Raw genomic sequence first — 24,450 nt, 5'->3', positions numbered from 1 at the left:
TACTAGTACAGTGACAATGCACACTGCATTTCCACCACTATACCCACAGCACTGTCAGGCAGGGAATTGGCCAATTTCCTATAAAAATCACCTCAAAAGTCAGAGTCATAGTGACCTGTTCTCTGAGGTGATGAATTCGGCTCAGAGACCACTGGGGTCAATAACATAGGATGCCAATATCAGGGATATAACTATAGGAATACCCTGGTAGCAATTGCTACTGGGCTCTGGAGCCAGAGGGGGCCCAAAGGCCTCTGCACCATAAAAAGACATAAGCATTAGAGCTAAATAGCACACGGTAAAAGGGTCTCATTGCAAATTTTGCACTGGAGTCAAAGGACATCAGGTTACATCTCTGGTCAATATGTTTGGCTCTGCAGTACCTAGACCAGGGGTCGGGAACCTACGGTTTGCGAGCCAGATGTGGCTCTTTTGATGGCTTCATCTAGCTCACAGGCAGTGGCATAACTACCGGGCCATGGGCCCCACAAGCACTATTATACTCGGGGATCTTTTCGGACCCATGAGTATAATGATTGGAAGCCCAGGAGAGGTAAGGGAACATAAAAAATAGTGTTACTTACCTCTCCAGGCAGGCTTCGGGCCTACTTGTGTGACGTCCCAGATGTCACATGACTGGGGCCTGTGTCCATATGCGTCGGGACGCAGGCTCCCCCGTTCATATGGCATCCTGGACATTATTGAAAATGGCCGAGAGCGGTGGAGAGTGCAGCGGAGCCAAGGAGAGGTAAGTAACAGTGTTCTTTTATGTTTTCATCCCCCCTGGGTCTCTGATTATTATACTTTGGGGTCTGAAAAGACCCCAGAGTATAATAATTGTTCATGGGTGTCCACAATGGAGCATAATACTGTATGCAGGGGCCACTATGGGGCATAATAGAGCGTGGGGGGGGGGAGGGAGTATTATGGCTCTCGCGGATTTATATTTTAAAATATGTGGCGTTCATGGCTTTCATGTCATTTTAAATCAGAAAATGTAAGTTTTCAAGCTACACAAGGATAATACTTCTGATTGTGACAGAAGTGGAGATACAGGCAACTAAACACATATTTTGGAATGAAAGCTGCATCTTCAGCTCCCATTGTCAACTGATCCTAATATACATATATACGGGAAATTAAAGGGGTTTTCCGGGAAAAGAAATCATTTTTATAAGAAGGTCTGTTAGTGTTATTAATGGGTTAATAAATGCACCAATATGCACCTTTACTTCCATTGTGCAGCTGTGAGCAATGACATCACACTGTCAACATACGTCTTCTGCAGCCAATCTCTTCATGGGTGTACCACTGCAGCCAGTGCATCGCCTATGGGTGGAGGCTGATGTTGGTGATCATGTGCAATACATTCAGAACGGCACTTGCAGAATCCCTTGACAAAGGCTTTGAACACACAAAATAGCATTTACTCTAATGTCGATTTCCCTGCTAACAAACTCCCTCTAAGGTTTGATAATGATGTTTGTCATTTTCATGGGAACTGGGTAGCCAATTGGAGCACCATTTCTCAATAAGAGTGGATTTCCAAAAAATTCAGTTGCTCTTTGCAAGTGTCAGTCATATGAGTGGTGAATATTGTAGATTATAACCCTAAAAACTGAACTCATAGGGAAAAGCGTATAATTATTATCAATATGTCATACTAATGTGAATATGTTTCTTTTATTTCTGTCTTCAGTCTGTAAGGAATATCTGCACAGATTTTACCAGTCTTTACTAGAAAGGAATATTGACTTTACTCCAGCTGCCATAGAGAGAGAACTGATCCACACATGCAGAGATGCTAAAGGAAAAGAAAACCGTCTGGTAAGGATCAACATGTTTGTATAAGAGCACATCTATCTGAGAGGCTGAAGTTCAAAGCACGCTTGGCCCAGTGACAAACTCATGTACTGAGCACATTGATCAGCAGTGGAATATGCAAACTGGTATCCTGTTCTGTAAAGATATGGACAGCAAATGCTTTCTAAGGTCTACCAATAAGGAAGGTACGATCATGTCACAAATAGAGATGAGCGAACACTAAAATGTTCGAGGTTCGAAATTCGATTCGAACAGCCGCTCAATGTTCGTGTGTTCGAACGGGTTTCGAACCCCATTATAGTCTATGGGGAACAGATACTCGTTAAGGGGGAAACCCAAATCCGTGTCTGGAGGGTCACCAAGTCCACTATGACACCCCAGGAAATGATGCCAACACCTCTGGAATGACACTGGGACAGCAGGGGAAGCATGTCTGGGGGCATCTAACACACCAAAGACCCTCTATTACCCCAACATCACAGCCTAACAACTACACACTTTACACACTCAATACCACCTCTCTGACAGTAGGAAAACACCTTGAAACATGTGTATTTGGCACTTGCAGTGAGGAGAGCTTGTCACCAGCAGTGAATTTGGCCCTTGTAGTAAGTTGAGGTTGGCACCAACATTTGTTTTGAAAATCAGGGTGGATTGAGCCTCTAACCAGCAGAGTTTGGGCAAATTCATGGTGGAGGGAGCCTCTAAAAACCCCAGTTTGGACCAATTCATGGTGGAGGGAGCCTCTAACCAGCCCAGTTTGGGCAAATTCATGGTGGAGGGAGCCTCTAAAAAACCCAGTTTGGACCAATTCATGGTGGAGGGAGCCTCTAACCAGCCCAGTTTGGGCAAATTCATGGTGGAGGGAGCCTCTAACCAGCCCAGTTTGGACCAATTAATGGTGGAGGGAGCCTCTAACCAGCCCAGTTTGGACCAATTAATGGTGGAGGGAGCCTCTAACCACCCCAGTTTGGACCAATTCATGGTGGAGGGAGCCTCTAACCAGCCCAGTTTGGGCAAATTCATGGTGGAGGGAGCCTCTAACCAGCCCAGTTTGGACCAATTAATGGTGGAGGGAGCCTCTAACCACCCCAGTTTGGACCAATTCATGGTGGAGGGAGCCTCTAAACAGCCAAGTTTGGACCAATTCATGGTGAAGGGAGCCTCTAAAAACCCGTTTGGACCAATTCATGGTGGAGGGAGCCTCTAACCAGCCCAGTTTGGGCAAATTCATGGTGGAGGGAGCCTCTAACCAGCCCAGTTTGGGCAAATTCATGGTGGAGGGAGCCTCTAACCAGCCCAGTTTGGACCAATTAATGGTGGAGGGAGCCTCTAACCAGCCCAGTTTGGACCAATTCATGGTGGAGGGAGCCTCTAAACAGCCAAGTTTTGGGAAATTCATGGTGGAGGGAGCCTCTAACCAGCCCAGTTTGGACCAATTCATGGTGGAGGGAGCCTCTAAAAAACCCAGTTTGGACCAATTCATGGTGGAGGGAGCCTCTAAACAGCCCAGTTTGGGCAAATTCATGGTGGAGGGAGCCTCTAACCAGCCCAGTTTGGACCAATTAATGGTGGAGGGAGCCTCTAAACAGCCCAGTTTGGGCAAATTCATGGTGGAGGGAGCCTCTAACCAGCCCAGTTTGGACCAATTCATGGTGGAGGGAGCCTCTAACCAGCCCAGTTTGGGCAAATTCATGGTGGAGGGAGCCTCTAACCAGCCCAGTTTGGACCAATTAATGGTGGAGGGAGCCTCTAACCAGCCCAGTTTGGACCAATTCATGGTGGAGGGAGCCTCTAACCAGCCCAGTTTGGACCAATTAATGGTGGAGGGAGCCTCTAAACAGCCAAGTTTTGGGAAATTCATGGTGGAGGGAGCCTCTAACCAGCCCAGTTTGGACCAATTCATGGTGGAGGGAGCCTCTAAAAAACCCAGTTTGGACCAATTCATGGTGGAGGGAGCCTCTAAACAGCCCAGTTTGGGCAAATTCATGGTGGAGGGAGCCTCTAACCAGCCCAGTTTGGACCAATTAATGGTGGAGGGAGCCTCTAAACAGCCCAGTTTGGGCAAATTCATGGTGGAGGGAGCCTCTAAACAGCCAAGTTTTGGGAAATTCATGGTGGAGGGAGCCTCTAACCAGCCCAGTTTGGACCAATTCATGGTGGAGGGAGCCTCTAAACAGCCCAGTTTGGGCAAATTCATGGTGGAGGGAGCCTCTAAAAAACCCAGTTTGGACCAATTCATGGTGGAGGGAGCCTCTAATTAGCCCAGTTTGGACCAATTAATTGTGGAGGGAGCCTCTAACCAGCCCAGTTTGGACCAATTAATGGTGGAGGGAGCCTCTAACCAGCCCAGTTTGGACCAATTCATGGTGGAGGGAGCCTCTAAAAAACCCAGTTTGGACCAATTCATGGTGGAGGGAGCCTCTAATTAGCCCAGTTTGGACCAATTAATTGTGGAGGGAGCCTCTAACCAGCCCAGTTTGGACCAATTAATGGTGGAGGGAGCCTCTAACCAGCCCAGTTTGGACCAATTCATGGTGGAGGGAGCCTCTAAACAGCCCAGTTTGGGCAAATTCATGGTGGAAGGAGCCTCTAACCAGCAGAGTTGTGGGAAAGCAGGGTGGAGGGAGCCTCTAACCAGCAGAGTTGGTGGAAATCAGGGTGGAGGGAGCCTCTAACCAGCAGAGTTGGGGGAAATCATGTTGGAGGGAGCCTAGTATTAGCAGAATTGTGCAACGCTTATGGTGGATGAGTATGAGGATGCGGAGGAATTGGAGAGGTTGAGTACAGACATGGAGTTTCATGTTGGGGTGCTTTACACAGGTGGGCACAAAAATGACGGCTCTACCCAGTGGTGGTTCATTTTTATCAAAGTGAGCCGGTCGGCACTCTCAGCTGACAGACGGGTGCGCTTGTCAGTGATGATGCCACCGGCTGCACTGAACACCCTCTCAGATAGGACGCTGGCGGCAGGACAGGACAGCACCTCCAAGGCATATAGGGCAAGTTCAAGCCACAGGTCCAACTTCGACACCCAATACGTGTAGGGCGCAGAGGGGTCGGAGAGGACAGGGCTGTGGTCGGAAAGGTATTCCCGCAACATGCGCCTATACTTCTCACGCCTGGTGACACTAGGACCCTCCGTGGCGGCACTTTGGCGAGGGGGTGCCATCAAGGTGTCCCAGACCTTAGACAGTGTGCCCCTCGTTTGTGTGGACCGGTGAGAACTTGGTTGCCTACTGGAGGAACTGCCCTCCCTGCCGCCACTGTCACATGCTAGAAACATCTCCATCATATTCTGCACCAATTGCCTGTGGCAAGCATTGATGCGATTGGCCCTCCCCTCTACCGGAATAAAAGACGAGATGTTGTTTTTATACCGGGGGTCAAGGATAGCAAAGATCCAGTACTGGTTGTCCTCCATGATTTTGACAATACGCTTGTCGGTTGTAAAGCACCCCAACATGAACTCAGCCATGTCTGCCACAGTGTTAGTTGGCATGACTCCTCTGGCCCCACCGGAAAGTTCAATCTCCATTTCCTCCTCATCCTCCATGTCTACCCATCCGCGCTGCAACAATGGGACGATTCGAAGTTGCCCGGAAGCCTCCTGTATCACCATCACATCATCGGACAACTCTTCTTCCTCCTCCTCCTCCTCCTCCTCCTCCTCCATTAAACGCAGTGAAGCGGACAGATGTGTGGACCTACTCTCCAGCTGTGACGGATCGGATGCTATCCCTAACTCCTCTGTGTGATCTGAGTTATCCCTGATGTCAATCAGGGATTCTCTCAGAACACACAAGAGCGGGATTGTAAGGCTCACCATCGCATCCTCAGAGCTCACCCTCCTTGTGGACTCCTCAAAGACCCGTAGGATGTCACAAAGGTCTCTCATCCATGGCCACTCATGGATGTGAAACTGAGGCAGCTGACTTTGTGGCACCCTAGGGTTTTGTAGCTGGTATTCCATCAAAGGTCTCTGCTGCTCAACCACTCTATTCAACATCTGAAACGTTGAGTTCCAGCGTGTGGGGACGTCGCACAAAAGCCGGTGTTGTGGCACATGCAGGCGTTGCTGGAGAGATTTTAAGCTAGCAGCGGCTACTGTCGACTTGCGAAAGTGGGCGCACATGCGCCGCACTTTCACCAGTAGCTCTGGAACATTGGGGTAGCTCTTTAGGAAACGTTGCACCACTAGGTTGAAGACGTGGGCCAGGCATGGAACATGTTGGAGTCCGGCAAGCTCCAGAGCTGCTACCAGGTTCCGGCCGTTATCACAAACGACCATGCCTGGGCCCAGGTGCAGCGGCTCAAACCATATTGCCGTCTCATCGAGGAGGGCATCCCTCACCTCGGAGGCAGTGTGCTGTCTGTCCCCCAAGCTGATCAGCTTCAGCACAGCCTGCTGACGTCTACCAACGCCAGTGCTGCAACGTTTCCAACTCGTAGCTGGGGTCAATCTAACAGCGGAGGAGGAGGCGGTGGCGGAGGAGGAGGCGGTGGCGGAGGAGGAGGCGGTAGAGGAGGAGGAGGAGGGGGGTGTTCTTCTCGTGTCCCTGCCAGGAATGTTAGGCGGGGAGACGAGGTACACCGGGCCAGTTTGGGAAGCAGTCCCAGCCTCAACTACATTCACCCAGTGTGCCGTCAGTGAAATGTAGCGTCCCTGTCCGCATGCACTTGTCCACGCGTCGGTGGTCAAGTGGACCTTTGTGCAAAGCGCGGAACTAAGGGCCCGCCTGATGTTGAGTGACACGTGCTGGTGCAAGGCGGGGACGGCACACCGGGAGAAGTAGTGACGGCTAGGGACGGCATAGCGAGGTGCCGCAGTTGCCATCAGGTCCAGGAAGGCGGGAGTTTCAACAAGCCGGAACGCCAACATCTCCTGGGCCAGCAGTTTAGCGATGTTGGCGTTCAAGGCTTGCGCGTGTGGGTGGTTAGCAGTGTATTTCTGCCGCCGCTCCAATGTCTGAGAGATGGTGGGTTGTTGTAAAGAAACGCCTGATGGTGCCTTTGATGGTGCAGGAGAAGGAGATAAGACAGGACCAGGGGAGGATGAGGTAGAAGTCAACAAAGTGGCGGAGGCAGATGAAGTGGTGTCCTGGCTCGTCCTCTGGAGTGCATCGCCAGCACAGTCAGCAGTGGCAGTGGCAGAGGCAGAGGCAGAGGCAGTGGCAGTGGCGTGAACGGCAGGCGGCCTTTGTCCTGCCGTTGCTGCCTGCCACTGATTCCAGTGCTTGGATTCCAAATGACGGCGCATTGAAGTGGTGGACAGGTTGCTCTTCTCAGAGCCCCTAATCAATTTCGAGAGGCAAATTGTGCAGACAACACTATATCTGTCCTCGGCGCATTCCTTGAAAAAACTCCACACCTTCGAGAAACGTGCCCTCGAGGTGGGAGTTTTTCGGGGCTGGGTACGAACTGGAACATCTTGGGAGATTCCGGGTGTGGCCTGGCTTCGCCTAAGCTGCTGACCTCTGCCTCTGCCTCTAGCTACCCTTTTTGGTGCTGCACCTGCCTCAACATCCACACTACTTTCCCCGCTTGACATCCCCCCTGTCCAGGTCGGGTCAGTGTCCTCATCATCCACCACTTCCTCTTCCAACTCCTGTCTCATCTCCTCCTCCCGCACAATGCGCCAGTCAACTGGATGCCCTGACGGCAACTGCGTCACATCATCGTCGATGAGGGTGGGTTGCTGGTCATCCACCACCAAATCGAACGGAGATGGAGGAGACTCTAGTGTTTGAGCATCTGGACACAGATGCTCCTCTGTTAGGTTCGTGGAATCGTGACGTGGAGAGGCAGGTTGAGGGACAATGAAAGGAGCGGAGAACAGCTCTGGGGAGCAGGGACAGTTTGGGTTATTGTTCTGTAAAGCTTCGGAATTTTGGGAGGAAGGAAGACAAGACTGTTGGGTAATAGGAGGAGAGGAGGCAGAGTCTGACTGGCTGCTGGACAATGTGCTGTAAGCGTTCTCTGACAGCCATTGCAAGACCTGTTCCTGGTTCTCGGGCCTACTAAGGTTTGTACCCTGCAGTTTAGTTAATGTGGCAAGCAACCCTGGCACTGTGGAGTGGCGCAATGCTTGCTGCCCCACAGGAGTAGGCACGGGACGCCCTGTGGCTTCACTGCTACCTTGCTCCCCAGAACCATTCCCCCGACCTCGCCCACGGCCTCGTCCACGTCCCTTTCCGGGAGCCTTGCGCATTTTGAATTCCTAGTTAGAAATTGGCACTGTATACCAGTAGTAAAAATTGTGGGTGCACGTAACCCCAATATATTCTTTGAATTCCCAGTCAGACACTGGCACTATATGGCAGTAGCAAGAAATGAGGGTATTTGTATTCCCAATATATTCTTTGAATTCCCAGTCAGACAATGGCACTGTATACCAGTAGTAAAAATTGTGGGTGCACGTAACCCCAATATATTCTTTGAATTACCAGTCAGAAACTGGCACTATATGGCAGTAGCAAGAAATGAGGGTATTTATAACCCCAATATATTCTTTGAATTCCCAGTCAGACAATGGCACTGTATACCAGTAGTAAAAATTGTGGGTGCACGTAACCCCAATATATTCTTTGAATTCCCAGTCAGACACTGGCACTATATGGCAGTAGCAAGAAATGAGGGTATTTGTATTCCCAATATATTCTTTGAATTCCCAGTCAGACAATGGCACTGTATACCAGTAGTAAAAATTGTGGGTGCACGTAACCCCAATATATTCTTTGAATTCCCAGTCAGACACTGGCACTATATGGCAGTAGCAAGAAATGAGGGTATTTGTATTCCCAATATATTCTTTGAATTCCCAGTCAGACAATGGCACTGTATACCAGTAGTAAAAATTGTGGGTGCACGTAACCCCAATATATTCTTTGAATTACCAGTCAGAAACTGGCACTATATGGCAGTAGCAAGAAATGAGGGTATTTGTATTCCCAATATACTCTTTGAATTCCCAGTCAGACAATGGCACTGTATACCAGTAGTAAAAATTGTGGGTGCACGTAACCCCAATATATTCTTTGAATTACCAGTCAGAAACTGGCACTATATGGCAGTAGCAAGAAATGAGGGTATTTATAACCCCAATATATTCTTTGAATTCCCAGTCAGAAACTGGCACTATATGGCAGTAGCAAGAAATGAGGGTATTTGTATTCCCAATATACTCTTTGAATTCCCAGTCAGACAATGGCACTGTATACCAGTAGTAAAAATTGTGGGTGCACGTAACCCCAATATATTCTTTGAATTACCAGTCAGAAACTGGCACTATATGGCAGTAGCAAGAAATGAGGGTATTTATAACCCCAATATATTCTTTGAATTCCCAGTCAGACACTGGCACTATATGGCAGTAGCAAGAAATGAGGGTATTTGTATTCCCAATATATTCTTTGAATTCCCAGTCAGACAATGGCACTGTATACCAGTAGTAAAAATTGTGGGTGCACGTAACCCCAATATATTCTTTGAATTACCAGTCAGAAACTGGCACTATATGGCAGTAGCAAGAAATGAGGGTATTTGTATTCCCAATATACTCTTTGAATTCCCAGTCAGACAATGGCACTGTATACCAGTAGTAAAAATTGTGGGTGCACGTAACCCCAATATATTCTTTGAATTACCAGTCAGAAACTGGCACTATATGGCAGTAGCAAGAAATGAGGGTATTTATAACCCCAATATATTCTTTGAATTCCCAGTCAGACAATGGCACTGTATACCAGTAGTAAAAATTGTGGGTGCACGTAACCCCAATATATTCTTTGAATTCCCAGTCAGACACTGGCACTATATGGCAGTAGCAAGAAATGAGGGTATTTGTATTCCCAATATATTCTTTGAATTCCCAGTCAGACAATGGCACTGTATACCAGTAGTAAAAATTGTGGGTGCACGTAACCCCAATATATTCTTTGAATTACCAGTCAGAAACTGGCACTATATGGCAGTAGCAAGAAATGAGGGTATTTGTATTCCCAATATACTCTTTGAATTCCCAGTCAGACAATGGCACTGTATACCAGTAGTAAAAATTGTGGGTGCACGTAACCCCAATATATTCTTTGAATTACCAGTCAGAAACTGGCACTATATGGCAGTAGCAAGAAATGAGGGTATTTATAACCCCAATATATTCTTTGAATTCCCAGTCAGACAATGGCACTGTATGCCAGTAGTAAAAATTGTGGGTGCACGTAACCCCAATATATTCTTTGAATTCCCAGTCAGACACTGGCACTATATGGCAGTAGCAAGAAATGAGGGTATTTGTATTCCCAATATATTCTTTGAATTCCCAGTCAGACAATGGCACTGTATACCAGTAGTAAAAATTGTGGGTGCACGTAACCCCAATATATTCTTTGAATTCCCAGTCAGACACTGGCACTATATGGCAGTAGCAAGAAATGAGGGTATTTGTATTCCCAATATATTCTTTGAATTCCCAGTCAGACAATGGCACTGTATACCAGTAGTAAAAATTGTGGGTGCACGTAACCCCAATATATTCTTTGAATTACCAGTCAGAAACTGGCACTATATGGCAGTAGCAAGAAATGAGGGTATTTGTATTCCCAATATACTCTTTGAATTCCCAGTCAGACAATGGCACTGTATACCAGTAGTAAAAATTGTGGGTGCACGTAACCCCAATATATTCTTTGAATTACCAGTCAGAAACTGGCACTATATGGCAGTAGCAAGAAATGAGGGTATTTGTATTCCCAATATACTCTTTGAATTCCCAGTCAGACAATGGCACTGTATACCAGTAGTAAAAATTGTGGGTGCACGTAACCCCAATATATTCTTTGAATTCCCAGTCAGACACTGGCACTATATGGCAGTAGCAAGAAATGAGGGTATTTGTATTCCCAATATATTCTTTGAATTCCCAGTCAGACAATGGCACTGTATACCAGTAGTAAAAATTGTGGGTGCACGTAACCCCAATATATTCTTTGAATTCCCAGTCAGACACTGGCACTATATGGCAGTAGCAAGAAATGAGGGTATTTGTATTCCCAATATATTCTTTGAATTCCCAGTCAGACAATGGCACTGTATACCAGTAGTAAAAATTGTGGGTGCACGTAACCCCAATATATTCTTTGAATTCCCAGTCAGACACTGGCACTATATGGCAGTAGCAAGAAATGAGGGTATTTGTATTCCCAATATATTCTTTGAATTCCCAGTCAGACAATGGCACTGTATACCAGTAGTAAAAATTGTGGGTGCACGTAACCCCAATATATTCTTTGAATTACCAGTCAGAAACTGGCACTATATGGCAGTAGCAAGAAATGAGGGTATTTGTATTCCCAATATACTCTTTGAATTCCCAGTCAGACAATGGCACTGTATACCAGTAGTAAAAATTGTGGGTGCACGTAACCCCAATATATTCTTTGAATTACCAGTCAGAAACTGGCACTATATGGCAGTAGCAAGAAATGAGGGTATTTGTATTCCCAATATACTCTTTGAATTCCCAGTCAGACAATGGCACTGTATACCAGTAGTAAAAATTGTGGGTGCACGTAACCCCAATATATTCTTTGAATTACCAGTCAGAAACTGGCACTATATGGCAGTAGCAAGAAATGAGGGTATTTATAACCCCAATATATTCTTTGAATTCCCAGTCAGACACTGGCACTATATGGCAGTAGCAAGAAATGAGGGTATTTGTATTCCCAATATATTCTTTGAATTCCCAGTCAGACAATGGCACTGTATACCAGTAGTAAAAATTGTGGGTGCACGTAACCCCAATATATTCTTTGAATTACCAGTCAGAAACTGGCACTATATGGCAGTAGCAAGAAATGAGGGTATTTGCATTCCCAATATACTCTTTGAATTCCCAGTCAGACAATGGCACTGTATACCAGTAGTAAAAATTGTGGGTGCACGTAACCCCAATATATTCTTTGAATTACCAGTCAGAAACTGGCACTATATGGCAGTAGCAAGAAATGAGGGTATTTGTATTCCCAATATACTCTTTGAATTCCCAGTCAGACAATGGCACTGTATACCAGTAGTAAAAATTGTGGGTGCACGTAACCCCAATATATTCTTTGAATTACCAGTCAGAAACTGGCACTATATGGCAGTAGCAAGAAATGAGGGTATTTATAACCCCAATATATTCTTTGAATTCCCAGTCAGACAATGGCACTGTATACCAGTAGTAAAAATTGTGGGTGCACGTAACCCCAATATATTCTTTGAATTACCAGTCAGAAACTGGCACTATATGGCAGTAGCAAGAAATGAGGGTATTTGTATTCCCAATATATTCTTTGAATTCCCAGTCAGACAATGGCACTGTATACCAGTAGTAAAAATTGTGGGTGCACGTAACCCCAATATATTCTTTGAATTACCAGTCAGAAACTGGCACTATATGGCAGTAGCAAGAAATGAGGGTATTTGTATTCCCAATATATTCTTTGAATTCCCAGTCAGACAATGGCACTGTATACCAGTAGTAAAAATTGTGGGTGCACGTAACCCCAATATATTCTTTGAATTACCAGTCAGAAACTGGCACTATATGGCAGTAGCAAGAAATGAGGGTATTTATAACCCCAATATATTCTTTGAATTCCCAGTCAGACAATGGCACTGTATACCAGTAGTAAAAATTGTGGGTGCACGTAACCCCAATATATTCTTTGAATTCCCAGTCAGACACTGGCACTATATGGCAGTAGCAAGAAATGAGGGTATTTGTATTCCCAATATATTCTTTGAATTCCCAGTCAGACAATGGCACTGTATACCAGTAGTAAAAATTGTGGGTGCACGTAACCCCAATATATTCTTTGAATTACCAGTCAGAAACTGGCACTATATGGCAGTAGCAAGAAATGAGGGTATTTGTATTCCCAATATACTCTTTGAATTCCCAGTCAGACAATGGCACTGTATACCAGTAGTAAAAATTGTGGGTGCACGTAACCCCAATATATTCTTTGAATTACCAGTCAGAAACTGGCACTATATGGCAGTAGCAAGAAATGAGGGTATTTGTATTCCCAATATACTCTTTGAATTCCCAGTCAGACAATGGCACTGTATACCAGTAGTAAAAATTGTGGGTGCACGTAACCCCAATATATTCTTTGAATTACCAGTCAGAAACTGGCACTATATGGCAGTAGCAAGAAATGAGGGTATTTATAACCCCAATATATTCTTTGAATTCCCAGTCAGACAATGGCACTGTATACCAGTAGTAAAAATTGTGGGTGCACGTAACCCCAATATATTCTTTGAATTCCCAGTCAGACACTGGCACTATATGGCAGTAGCAAGAAATGAGGGTATTTGTATTCCCAATATATTCTTTGAATTCCCAGTCAGACACTGGCACTATATGGCAGTAGCAAGAAATGAGGGTATTTGTATTCCCAATATATTCTTTGAATTCCCAGTCAGACAATGGCACTGTATACCAGTAGTAAAAATTGTGGGTGCACGTAACCCCAATATATTCTTTGAATTCCCAGTCAGACACTGGCACTATATGGCAGTAGCAAGAAATGAGGGTATTTGTATTCCCAATATATTCTTTGAATTCCCAGTCAGACAATGGCACTGTATACCAGTAGTAAAAATTGTGGGTGCACGTAACCCCAATATATTCTTTGAATTCCCAGTCAGACACTGGCACTATATGGCAGTAGCAAGAAATGAGGGTATTTGTATTCCCAATATATTCTTTGAATTCCCAGTCAGACAATGGCACTGTATACCAGTAGTAAAAATTGTGGGTGCACGTAACCCCAATATATTCTTTGAATTCCCAGTCAGACACTGGCACTATATGGCAGTAGCAAGAAATGAGGGTATTTGTATTCCCAATATATTCTTTGAATTCCCAGTCAGACAATGGCACTGTATACCAGTAGTAAAAATTGTGGGTGCACGTAACCCCAATATATTCTTTGAATTCCCAGTCAGACACTGGCACTATATGGCAGTAGCAAGAAATGAGGGTATTTGTATTCCCAATATATTCTTTGAATTCCCAGTCAGACAATGGCACTGTATACCAGTAGTAAAAATTGTGGGTGCACGTAACCCCAATATATTCTTTGAATTCCCAGTCAGACACTGGCACTATATGGCAGTAGCAAGAAATGAGGGTATTTGTATTCCCAATATATTCTTTGAATTCCCAGTCAGACAATGGCACTGTATACCAGTAGTAAAAATTGTGGGTGCACGTAACCCCAATATATTCTTTGAATTACCAGTCAGAAACTGGCACTATATGGCAGTAGCAAGAAATGAGGGTATTTGTATTCCCAATATACTCTTTGAATTCCCAGTCAGACAATGGCACTGTATACCAGTAGTAAAAATTGTGGGTGCACGTAACCCCAATATATTCTTTGAATTACCAGTCAGAAACTGGCACTATATGGCAGTAGCAAGAAATGAGGGTATTTGTATTCCCAATATATTCTTTGAATTCCCAGTCAGACAATGGCACTGTATACCAGTAGTAAAAATTGTGGGTGTATATAGCCCCAATTCTATTGCTAGGGGACTTGCAGGGTATTTCTGGGGTGAAGGTGGGGGGGCACACCGTTGGAACGGGTATCGGGGTATATATCGGGTATACGGGAATACACTGACAGTGTATTCCATTCAGGATCCTGGGAAAGCTGGGTTGCGGCGATTGAGCCCGTCAGTGCCACGTTACACTGACAAGCTTCTCCCTGGAATTTAGCTCTTACAAGAGCTGTTGGTTGTCTTCTCCTTCCTATCCTAGCCTGTCCCTGCCTACCCAGAATCTAAGCCCTAGCTAGCTGGACGGAAACCTCCGTCCTCGGTGAATTGCAAGCTCAGAATGACGCGAAGCTGGGCGTCGCTGTTCTTTTAAATTAGAGGTCACATGTTTTCGGCAGCCAATGGGTTTTGCCTACTTTTTTCAACGTCACCGGTGTCGTAGTTCCTGTCCCACCTACCCTGCGCTGTTATTGGAGCAAAAAAGGCGCCAGGGAAGGTGGGAGGGGAATCGAGTAATGGCGCACTTTACCACGCGGTGTTCGATTCGATTCGAACATGCCGAACAGCCTAATATCCGATCGAACATGAGTTCGATAGAACACTGTTCGCTCATCTCTAGTCACAAAGGACATGTTCTTACAGCACGAGCTGATACTGATAGAAGGAAGTACATTTCTCATAAGTTAATAAATAATAAAAATAAACAGTCCAATATTGTCAGTACTAGCTGCGACCTTAAATATTATGCTGACTATAATATTATGCCTTCATATATTATCTGTTTCACTGAATGTAATATCTTTTCTAAGTTCTAGAAACCACCCAATTCATGTATTTATGAAGCCTAAAGTCATCACATTGTTCTATGCTGCAATGGTTTTTCTCTTGATGTGGATTTGTAGCTAGACTTGTTCAGTGCAAATGAGGGCTAGGAAAAATGTAGCATCCACATGTGTGAAGCTAACAGAGTCCTAACCTCAAAAACACAACTTTGTAACTACTGCCAAAAAGCGTCTCTGCCAAATTCTGACTTGCAGGGTTGACTGTAAATTAAAGTGGTCTTCTCATTATAAGTGATAGAATATAACTAGGATATTCCATGACTTCATTATTGGTTCAATCTCTGAGAACCCTGCCAATCACTATGAGAAAGAGGAAAGGAAATGGCACAGTGTGAAAATACCCTGCTGTGCTGGAGAAATCTGCGTGGGAGCTGAAGGGCTTAAAGGGAAAGTGTCTCTCTGAGGACAGCGGACAGCAGTGACAAACACTCACTTCAGTGGTCTGTAACTTAGGTGTTAAAGGGACTGTCCAAGAATTTCAGGACAATTCATACTCATCTGTCCCCAGGGCTACAGTGCCCGCCACTGCTGTCTGGTCCAGCACACATGCCATGCCTCTGTTGGCAGAATCCCTGCGCTGCATGTTACCTCAGCAGCAGGGCCGCCGATAGGCCAGTACTACTGGTACTGGCGTCAGGGGCCCGGCCAAATTGAAAAATGGGGGGGGCAGATCTGAGTTGAAGACATACGCGGCTGAAGCAAGGAGCTGACACAGGTCAGCTCCTCGCTTCGCCGCTGCGTGCCTCTCTCGCTGACACATATGCGGCTGAAGCGAGGAGCTGACATGTATCAGCTCCTCGCTTCGCCGCCGCCGCTGCTACTGGCTTGTAGACGCGATGTGATCACATTGCGTCTAAAAGCCAGTAGCAGGCGGCAGCAGCGAAGTGAGGAGCTGACACAGGTCAACTCCTCGCTTCAGCTATCGTGTCTACAAGCCAGTAGCCGGCGGCGAAGCGAGGAGCTGACACAGGTCAGCTCCTTGCTTCGCCGCTGCGCGTCTCTCTCGCTGTCACAAATGCGGCTGAAGCGAGGAGCTGACCTGTGTCAGCTCCTCGCTTCTCCGCCTCCGCTACTGGCTTGTAGACGCGATGATGAGAGAGAGGCGCGCAGAGAGCTGCGAGGGAACGAAGGAGAAGGTAAGTCAGTCAGTGTAATGTGGAACGTGAAACTGGGGGCAGAGAGAGGACGGCATGACACTGGGGGCAGAGATGGAGGGGACATGAATATGGGGGCAGAGATGGAGAGGACGGCATGACAATGGGGGCAGAGATGGAGGGACATGAATTTGGGGGCAGAGATGGAGGGGACATGAATATGGGGGCAGAGATGGAGGGGACATGAATATGGGGGCAGAGATGGAGGGGACATGAATATGGGGGCAGAGATGGAGGGAACATGAATATGGGGGCAGAGATGGAGGGGACATGAATCTGGGGGTAGAGATGGAGGGGACATGAAACTGGGGGCAGAGATGGAGGGGACATGAATATGGGGGCAGAAATGGAGGGCATGAATCTGGGGGTAGAGATGGAGGGGACATGAAACTGGGGGCAGAGATGGAGGGGGGGAACATGAAACTGGGGGCAGAAATGGATGGGCGGACATGAATCTGGGGGCAGAGATTGGGTGGGAGACATGAAACTGGGTGCAGATGAAGGGTGTATATGAAGCTGGGGGAGAGATAGAAGGGGGACATATAATGTACGGGTGACTGTAGGAGGATTATACTGTGTGCGGGCACATGAAAAATTAATGAGAATGGGTGGAGTCAACATAACGGTGGGTGGGGCTAAATTTGCACGCCGCACATTTTGTCCCTCTTTTGGTTCTTCAAAAGTTGGGAGGTATGGGTACAGGGGGCAGTGGAAAGATGTTAGAAGGTGGACGGGGGGGGAAGGGGGATTGTTGGGGCATCGGGTGTGCGGCACTGCGGACAGGGAACTGGGGCCTGATTAAGCCTTGTAAAGCTGCTAAATAAAGGTAAATGTAATACAGAATTGGTATGTCGCAAAATAAAGTAGTTTTAAAATGGCGGCAGCGGGGGGGGGGGGCAGACACTTAGGCTGTATGGGGCCCCAAAATTCCTGATGGCGGCCCTGCTCAGCAGTCTCAGCAACCACAGGAAAGTAAACTATAAGTTTCACCTCCCCCAGCCTCCTCCCTGAATTCTGAAATTTGTGGACAACCCCGTCAAGGCTCTATAGTTTGGAAGAGCAAACATTTTATTCTTTGTAGTTTGCTCCAAGCACTGCCAGTCTGAGGGATTCATGATACTGTATGCAAGTTGACCCTCCACCAGCTTATTGACAGACGCTATGTACAGTTATTAGGGAGACAATTGTCAGTGACTGGAGAGTGGGAGAAGATGAACTGACGCTACGTTCACACTTACATTCATGTTTCCGTTCGGGGGGACCCCAAGCAGACCACCTGAATGGAAACCTGATAGACATTAATGGGGTCCGCCAGGTTTCTGCCCATAAAATGCAGAAATGGGGAACAGAATCTCCAGGTGGACAGCAGGCGCAGGTGTGAACCTAGCCTGAACCTGTATGTCATGAATGCCTTGGACTTTTATCTTTATGTTCCATTCATAGCTTGTTGTTTTATTGGTCTATTGTAAAGTGTCTGGTTTCTATATTTAGTGCAGTGTTTGGCCTTAATTGAATTCTTATTGAATTCAGAGCAGTCTTTATCAATATAACCCTTCATACTGTTGTTGAACTTCGGCTTTTTGAAGGCAGACCATACAACTTATCCTGTGAGACTTCTTATCAGTTCACCTATTTGAAAGTGTTTATCTCAAGTAAGTAAGTATGAGGAAATGTAGACATTTTCTGATATTCAGGGCTTATCCTTAGGCTAGGTCATCAGTATTAGATCTTCCTGGGTCTGGCATCTGGGATCCCTGTAGATCAGCTGCTCTGGGACTGAGTGGCTCCTGGTAACGTTGCACAATCGTCAAGGTGTAACATAAGCCAGGCCTGACGTGGAGGGGAATGGGGGGCAAGGCGGGTAATTACCAAAGGGGTCCCCGAATCCAGAACAGTAGACTTTCTTTTTTTTTTTTTTTTTTTTTTTTTTTTAAATGTAGATTGTGAGCCCCACATAGAGCTCACAATGTACATTTTTCCCTATCAGTATGTCTTTTTGGAATATGGGATGGAAATCCATGCAAGCACGGGGAGAACATACAAACTCCTTGCAGATGTTTTTTTTTTTTGCCCTTGGTGGGATTTTTGAACACCAGGACCCAGCGCTGCAAGGCTGCAGTGCTAACCACTGAGCCACCGTGTGGCCCCCCCCAGAACAGTAGACTTTCTGTCAGAGGCTCTGCATACCGATACTTTTGAAACCTATGACAGAGCAGTGAGCTGTAAAGTCTCTGCTTTACCATAGAATAAAGAGAGTGACGCACAGAATGACCTAGTGCAGGAGATGATGATGTCACTGTATCACACCACTGCCTCCAGAACTGTACAAGACTGCACTTTTTTTTTTTTTTTTAAATAAAAATGCTATTACTGATAAAGGGCACTTATTTATGGACCCACTAAGAGAGAAACTATTATTTACAAGAAAGAGACTGTTACTTATAAAGGGACAATTATTTATAGTGGAGGCTATTACAAGGGGAGAAACAATTCATTAAAAGGAGGGCTAGTATATGGGGAAGCTATTATACATAATTGTAGCCCACTTATAATAGTTTACCCCCTTACAACTAATAGCCCCCCTCACCTATAAATAATAGTTTCCCCCTGATAAATAAGAATAAACTATTATTTATAGGGGAGGGGGCTATTTGTTATAAATGTTATAGTCTTCAAAAGGGGGAACTATTTATAAGAGAGAACTAATATTTGTAGGGGGCTATTACTGATAAGAAGGGACTCTTATTTCTAAGGTAGCAATTTTATTTATTACTGATAAGGGAGGACTATTATTTATTAGGGAACATTATTATGTACAAGCAGGGGATATTATTTATGTCTAGTCTCTATTATTTATAAGCAGGGCTATTATTTATATCTAGACACTATTATTAATAAGCAGGCGCTATTATTTATAAGGGGACATTATTGTTTGCAAGCAGGGACAATTATTTGTAAGGGAGCATTATAACTTATACACTGGGAATCTTATTTATAAGAGGAGATTATTATTTATAAGCAGGGTCTATTATTTATAAGAGGACATTATTATTTATAATCAGGGACTATTAATAAGGGGGCGTTATTATTAATAAGCAGGGACTATAAGGGGTGCATTACTATTTCTAAAGGGGGTACTATTACAGATAAGGAGACTATTTATAACCAGGGACTATTATTTTAAGGAGACACTATAATAACTGATGAGAGGCTGCAAAAATGTGTGTGTATTGTGTGTAGGCAAAATGGGGGTTGTTTTTACTGTTTGGGGAGCAGAAAGGTGATATTATTAATTCAATATTTTAATTGATTAGATTTTTATAGAATAGAAGGATGGGGTCCTATTACTCTTTGGGGTGTAAAATGTATCACTTTTATTTTGTAATGTACTGCTATTGTATTTGTGGCACTATGTAGTGGTAATGGAGATAGTCATAGCCTGGTATATTGTGTATTATTACTTCTCTATGTATCATGTGTTTTGTTCAGTAATTGCTTGTATAGTAGTAATAAGTTGCCTGAATAGCGGTATTATTTCACAACAAGGGCCGAGAGTTGTGCAAGCTGACCGAATATTAAGCAGGTTTGGGATTGTAATAAGTGTGTGCTAGGAAATGTGATAGTAACAAGTCATTCGCAAACAGGTTAGTCTTACATTCATATTCCCCCATCCATACACCAGCAATATCATGATGAAAGCAGATGGCGATAGCTAAAGACTCTATGGCAAGGGCAAATAATGCTGGAGATAAAGGATAACCGGCCTGAGTACCACGACAAAGTTAAATTGGCTGTGGGAAATCAGTTTGGAGTTTCACGTAGGCTAGGGGTTGCAGTAAAACACTCAGAGGGCCCCTTGGAAGTGGCAAGTTATGCCCATGAACTTTGAGGCAGCACCATGACAGATTGTAGAAGGCCTTTTCAAAATCTAAGGCCAGAGGAGAGACTGGCTCCCAATGGGAATTAGGCCAATTAATAATATTACTCAGTTTTTTTACATTATGCCTGCCTATCTGGAATAAAGCCCTCTTGGTCTGACTGTATGAGGGTCAGGAGTAGGCCGTTCAATCTGTGAGGATAGAAGAGAATAATTTTATAGCCAAATTTAGAAGTGATATAGGTCTATAATTGGTGGGAGTAGTGGCATATTTACCCAGTTTAGTAATAACTGTTTTGAATGTGCTGAGCATATCCTAGGGGAATTTATCGCCTTGTAAAACATGATTAAACATTTGTAAAAGGTGCAGCAAAAGGACGGCTTTAAATGTTTATTGTAAAGGGAGTAGAATCCATCTGGCCTAGGGGCCTTCCCATTCCTGAGGGCATCAATAGCTGAGTCTAAATCTTCCTTAGTATGAGATTATGCTAAATAGCGTATCAGACAACAAAACTAACAGCAATGATTATTTGGGAATGGTGGGGTCTAGAGAAAAAATTCCAACGGTGCCATATCTCAAAAAATAGGTAAAAATAATGTTACATTTATTCTGCTGATAACTTCAATTATAGCAATACTAAATGTATATAGGTTTTATATGTTATACAACTTTTGCACAATAAAATAATTTATTTGGCAAAAATGTTTAGTTTGGGGGGCATGAGAAAATATTACAACTGTGTTGAAGTCAGTGGAGTATGCTTGTTAGAACTGGAGTTGGTGGGGTGGTGAAAGGTCTTCTTGATCAAACTAGCTCATGGTCTTAAGGAGTTAATGTGTTTGTTGGCGCTATAAAATATTTATATTATTATCGCTTCCTATTCTTTACATTTTAATGTATATTAATCAATATTATAATTATTTCATTGTGTAAATTCGTAACATTTTTAATGTGAGTACCCTGTTTTGTAAGTGTTATTATTTAGGGGCCACAAGTGATGCAGCTACAAAAATTGTCAGTGAGGTTACTCGTCCTATGAGCGCGCACGTTCCAGCGTACAAAATCTGTGAAAAGCTAAAGAAAATCGATCTTCAGATTTGTGAACTTAAGTATGGTACGTATCATATGAACCTCTGAATTCCTTATTACCGTATTACTTTCTAAATATACATTTTATGTGGATATAAACTATAATGGGGCCACTGGGCTTCCGCGGAAAATTGTATTTTAAGAGGAATGGGGGATGGAGTCTGGTACTGAGACTCAAATGCTAGTGTGAATTCGGCATTAAGCATATTTATAAACAGCACACTAAAAATTACTGCTAAATAACAGTGGAGAATGCATCAGAACCTAAAAAATTAAAAATTTGCAACATGCGTATGTAGCCTTTGATCTAAATTTTGATGGAGAAATTATTATTTCGGCAAGGGAGAGATTCAGAAAGCTTTACTGCATGTTTCAACCATAGTTTTGATAATCTAACTTACTTCCACTGAAAAAGCATAACATGGTAATCAGTGCTATACTGAAGTATTATATATAATATATCTTATAATTCTCATTTAGCAGCAGGTCACAGCCATCCAGAGTGTTGACATACCTTAACCAAAAAGAGAAACCCACACCTCATAGTTTAGTAATAAGACTGCACCACATGTTGCAAGTACAAAATTGTAGAATCTTGGTCAGGACTATGGTTGAGCCGATCTTGAAATTTCAGGATCGTTTTTAAAATCCGATTTCCAATCATTTTCCATTCAAACTCGATCCCAATGCAAGTCAATGGGATTTTTTTTTTAATAATCGAAGATCAGATTTTAAAAATGATCCTATTCACTACACATCCTATTTTCAATTTTTGGACTCCACGCTGTGTAGTGATTAAAAAAAAAATCCCCCGGGTACTTAGCCCCACTGGTGTCCGCTTACCTGCACAGATCCGCTGCCGCTCCCCGTTCTTCTCGGTCTGGTCCTCTATCATTGACATGCCTTCAGAGCGCCGTGCACGCTCCCACCTCTCTAGGCTAGTGTTAGAGATGATGGGAGTAGGTGGCGCTTGTTGTGGCTTAAGAGAGTGTGGGCGGGGAGACATGAGTGCATCATTCATGTCTCCCCTCCCAGTACCCGCCCACTCTCTCCTAAGCCACAAGCCCGGCCTTCTCCCAGCATCTCTAACACTAGTCTAGGGAGGCGGGGGTGTGCAGGGCGCTCTGAAGGCATGTGAAGGAGAAAGAAGAGGAGCGAGAACAACGGGGAGTGGCAGCGGATCTGTGCAGGTAAGTTGCGCGAAGTTCACGAGTAGATAGATACTATCTACTCTTCTGTTTCCTCCCTGCTGTGCCATATACTGGACTCTGCTACATCTCCATAACTGTACATTGACATGTCTATCTACTCTTCTGCTTCGTCCCTGCTTTATTGTATACTCAGCTCTGCTACATCTCAGATGTAGCAGAGCTAAGTATACGGTGAAGCAGGGACGAAGCAGAAGAGTAGATAGACAAGTCAATGTACAGTAGTATCTATCTACTTGGGAACTTCAGCCATGGCTTATTATTTGGTGAGTGCCTCGTCATCCTCACAACAGCGCAGCACAGAGTGATTTACCGCAGCCACTCTTCTGCTTCGTCCCTGTTTTACCATATACTCAGCACTGCTACATCTGAGATGTAGCAGAGCCGAGTATATGGCACAGCAGGGAGGAAACAGAAGAGTAGTACACTCCCATAGGAATAAATGGACGCAGCCGGCACTCAGGGGGTTAAGCGGCCGGATGCCAGCCGCTTCCATTCTTTCCTATGGGTGTGTGCTATTTGAAACAGGAGTTTCGAATAGTACTCGCTCATCTGATACTATAGCTTTTCCCACAATTATTGGTCAGTAGCCAAGCATTGTAGGAAATAACCTCCGACCTCAATCCCGCCAGAAAAGATCGGGATCAGAATTCCAATCGCGATCATGAAATTTACTCGATCGCCGTCGATTGTCTATCTACTCTTCTGCTTCGTCCCTGCTTCACCGTATACTTAGCTCTGCTACATCAACCCTAGTCAGGACCTCTCGTAATAATACAAGATCCAAGGATTTCACCACCTCTTAGGTGTCTGATGTGGCAGTAACAAGAAGAGTGCCAATAAGTATAATTTATATAAAGTATGCTGCTTCACTGAGAGCTCTCCTGGGTAGGGTTTGCCTTCTATATATGACATTTTGTATTACATGCTATCTATTCAAATGAATGGTAGGGAAAAGCCTGATCTTTAGTGGCTGTTTGCTCTGGCTCATTTTTGGCATTCTTAACGTAACAGATATCCCTTTATGGTGTCCTTTTGTCCTAACAGAGCATATACTGTAGATCACGATCGGAAATGTGCTAATGAAACAACCAGTTTTATAGACATACTAGTAAGTAAAATCCCTTTAGCATTATTGCAGACTTTCTCTACCAATTTCAATACTAAATGTACAGTATACATTTGGACGGGTGACCTATAGTATTAGCAGTCCACTGATTAATATGTAGGCCTGCAGCAAGGAGAAATATAAGTTTGTACACTTAGGTAATGGATTCCTTGGTGAAGACTGAAGAACATATATATTGAACACAACCAACTAGGTTACTCTTCACTGTAGAGATATTTTAATGGCAACTTAAATGTGCAATGATATATGCCATAAATACTAAATATGTCCTACACTTTTATCTTCATGTTCCATAGAGAAGGAGCTAGATCTAAACTCTGTGGACCTTTCTCAATTGAGGGTGGCAGACCTAAAGAAGATACTAGACCGATGGGGTGAAGCATGTATAGCCTGCATTGAGAAAACTGACTATGTGCAGCTTATAAAGGAATTGATTCCAAAATATGCAGTGAAAAACCAAAAGGCAGATCTTTGAAACTTACATTACAAAATATGGCAATAAACTAAAGATGTGGATTTGACTGTTTGCTTACCTAAATTAAACTCTGACATTTTATGTGTAATTGTCTTCTTTTTGTACGTGACAACAAAACAGCAGAAAGCCCAAATGCTACAAAACCAGTTCAGAGAGCTTCTGGGGACCCACATAGAATTCACCACACTTCAAAATCTCAAATCCTGCATAGAGAAAACTATTTATAAGGCTGAGGCACCACATTGCAGAAACACAGCTTTTTTTTTTATTGCAGATTTTGCTGCGTTTTTTTG

The 24,450-nt window shown here is 44.4% G+C and overlaps 1 protein-coding gene across 1 annotated transcript in view; it reads left to right on the top strand.

The window, feature by feature from the left end:
* The window catches only part of CDNF (cerebral dopamine neurotrophic factor), a 38,830-nt gene extending 14,592 nt beyond the window's left edge, over nt 1–24,238 (top strand). The window contains exons 2-4 of the mRNA XM_075276276.1: nt 1,700–1,827; nt 21,229–21,370; nt 23,979–24,238. Coding sequence (XP_075132377.1) covers nt 1,700–1,827; nt 21,229–21,370; nt 23,979–24,157 — 449 coding nt within the window. The 3' untranslated portion in view covers nt 24,158–24,238. The remainder of the gene's footprint in view (nt 1–1,699; nt 1,828–21,228; nt 21,371–23,978) is intronic.
* The last annotated feature ends 212 nt before the right edge of the window (nt 24,239–24,450 follow it).

Source organism: Leptodactylus fuscus, chromosome 5 (assembly GCF_031893055.1).
Source record: "Leptodactylus fuscus isolate aLepFus1 chromosome 5, aLepFus1.hap2, whole genome shotgun sequence".
Classification (NCBI taxonomy): Eukaryota; Metazoa; Chordata; class Amphibia; order Anura; family Leptodactylidae; genus Leptodactylus; species Leptodactylus fuscus.
Note: the sequence above shows the minus strand (reverse complement) of the source record. Positions and strands in the feature narration are given on the sequence as shown.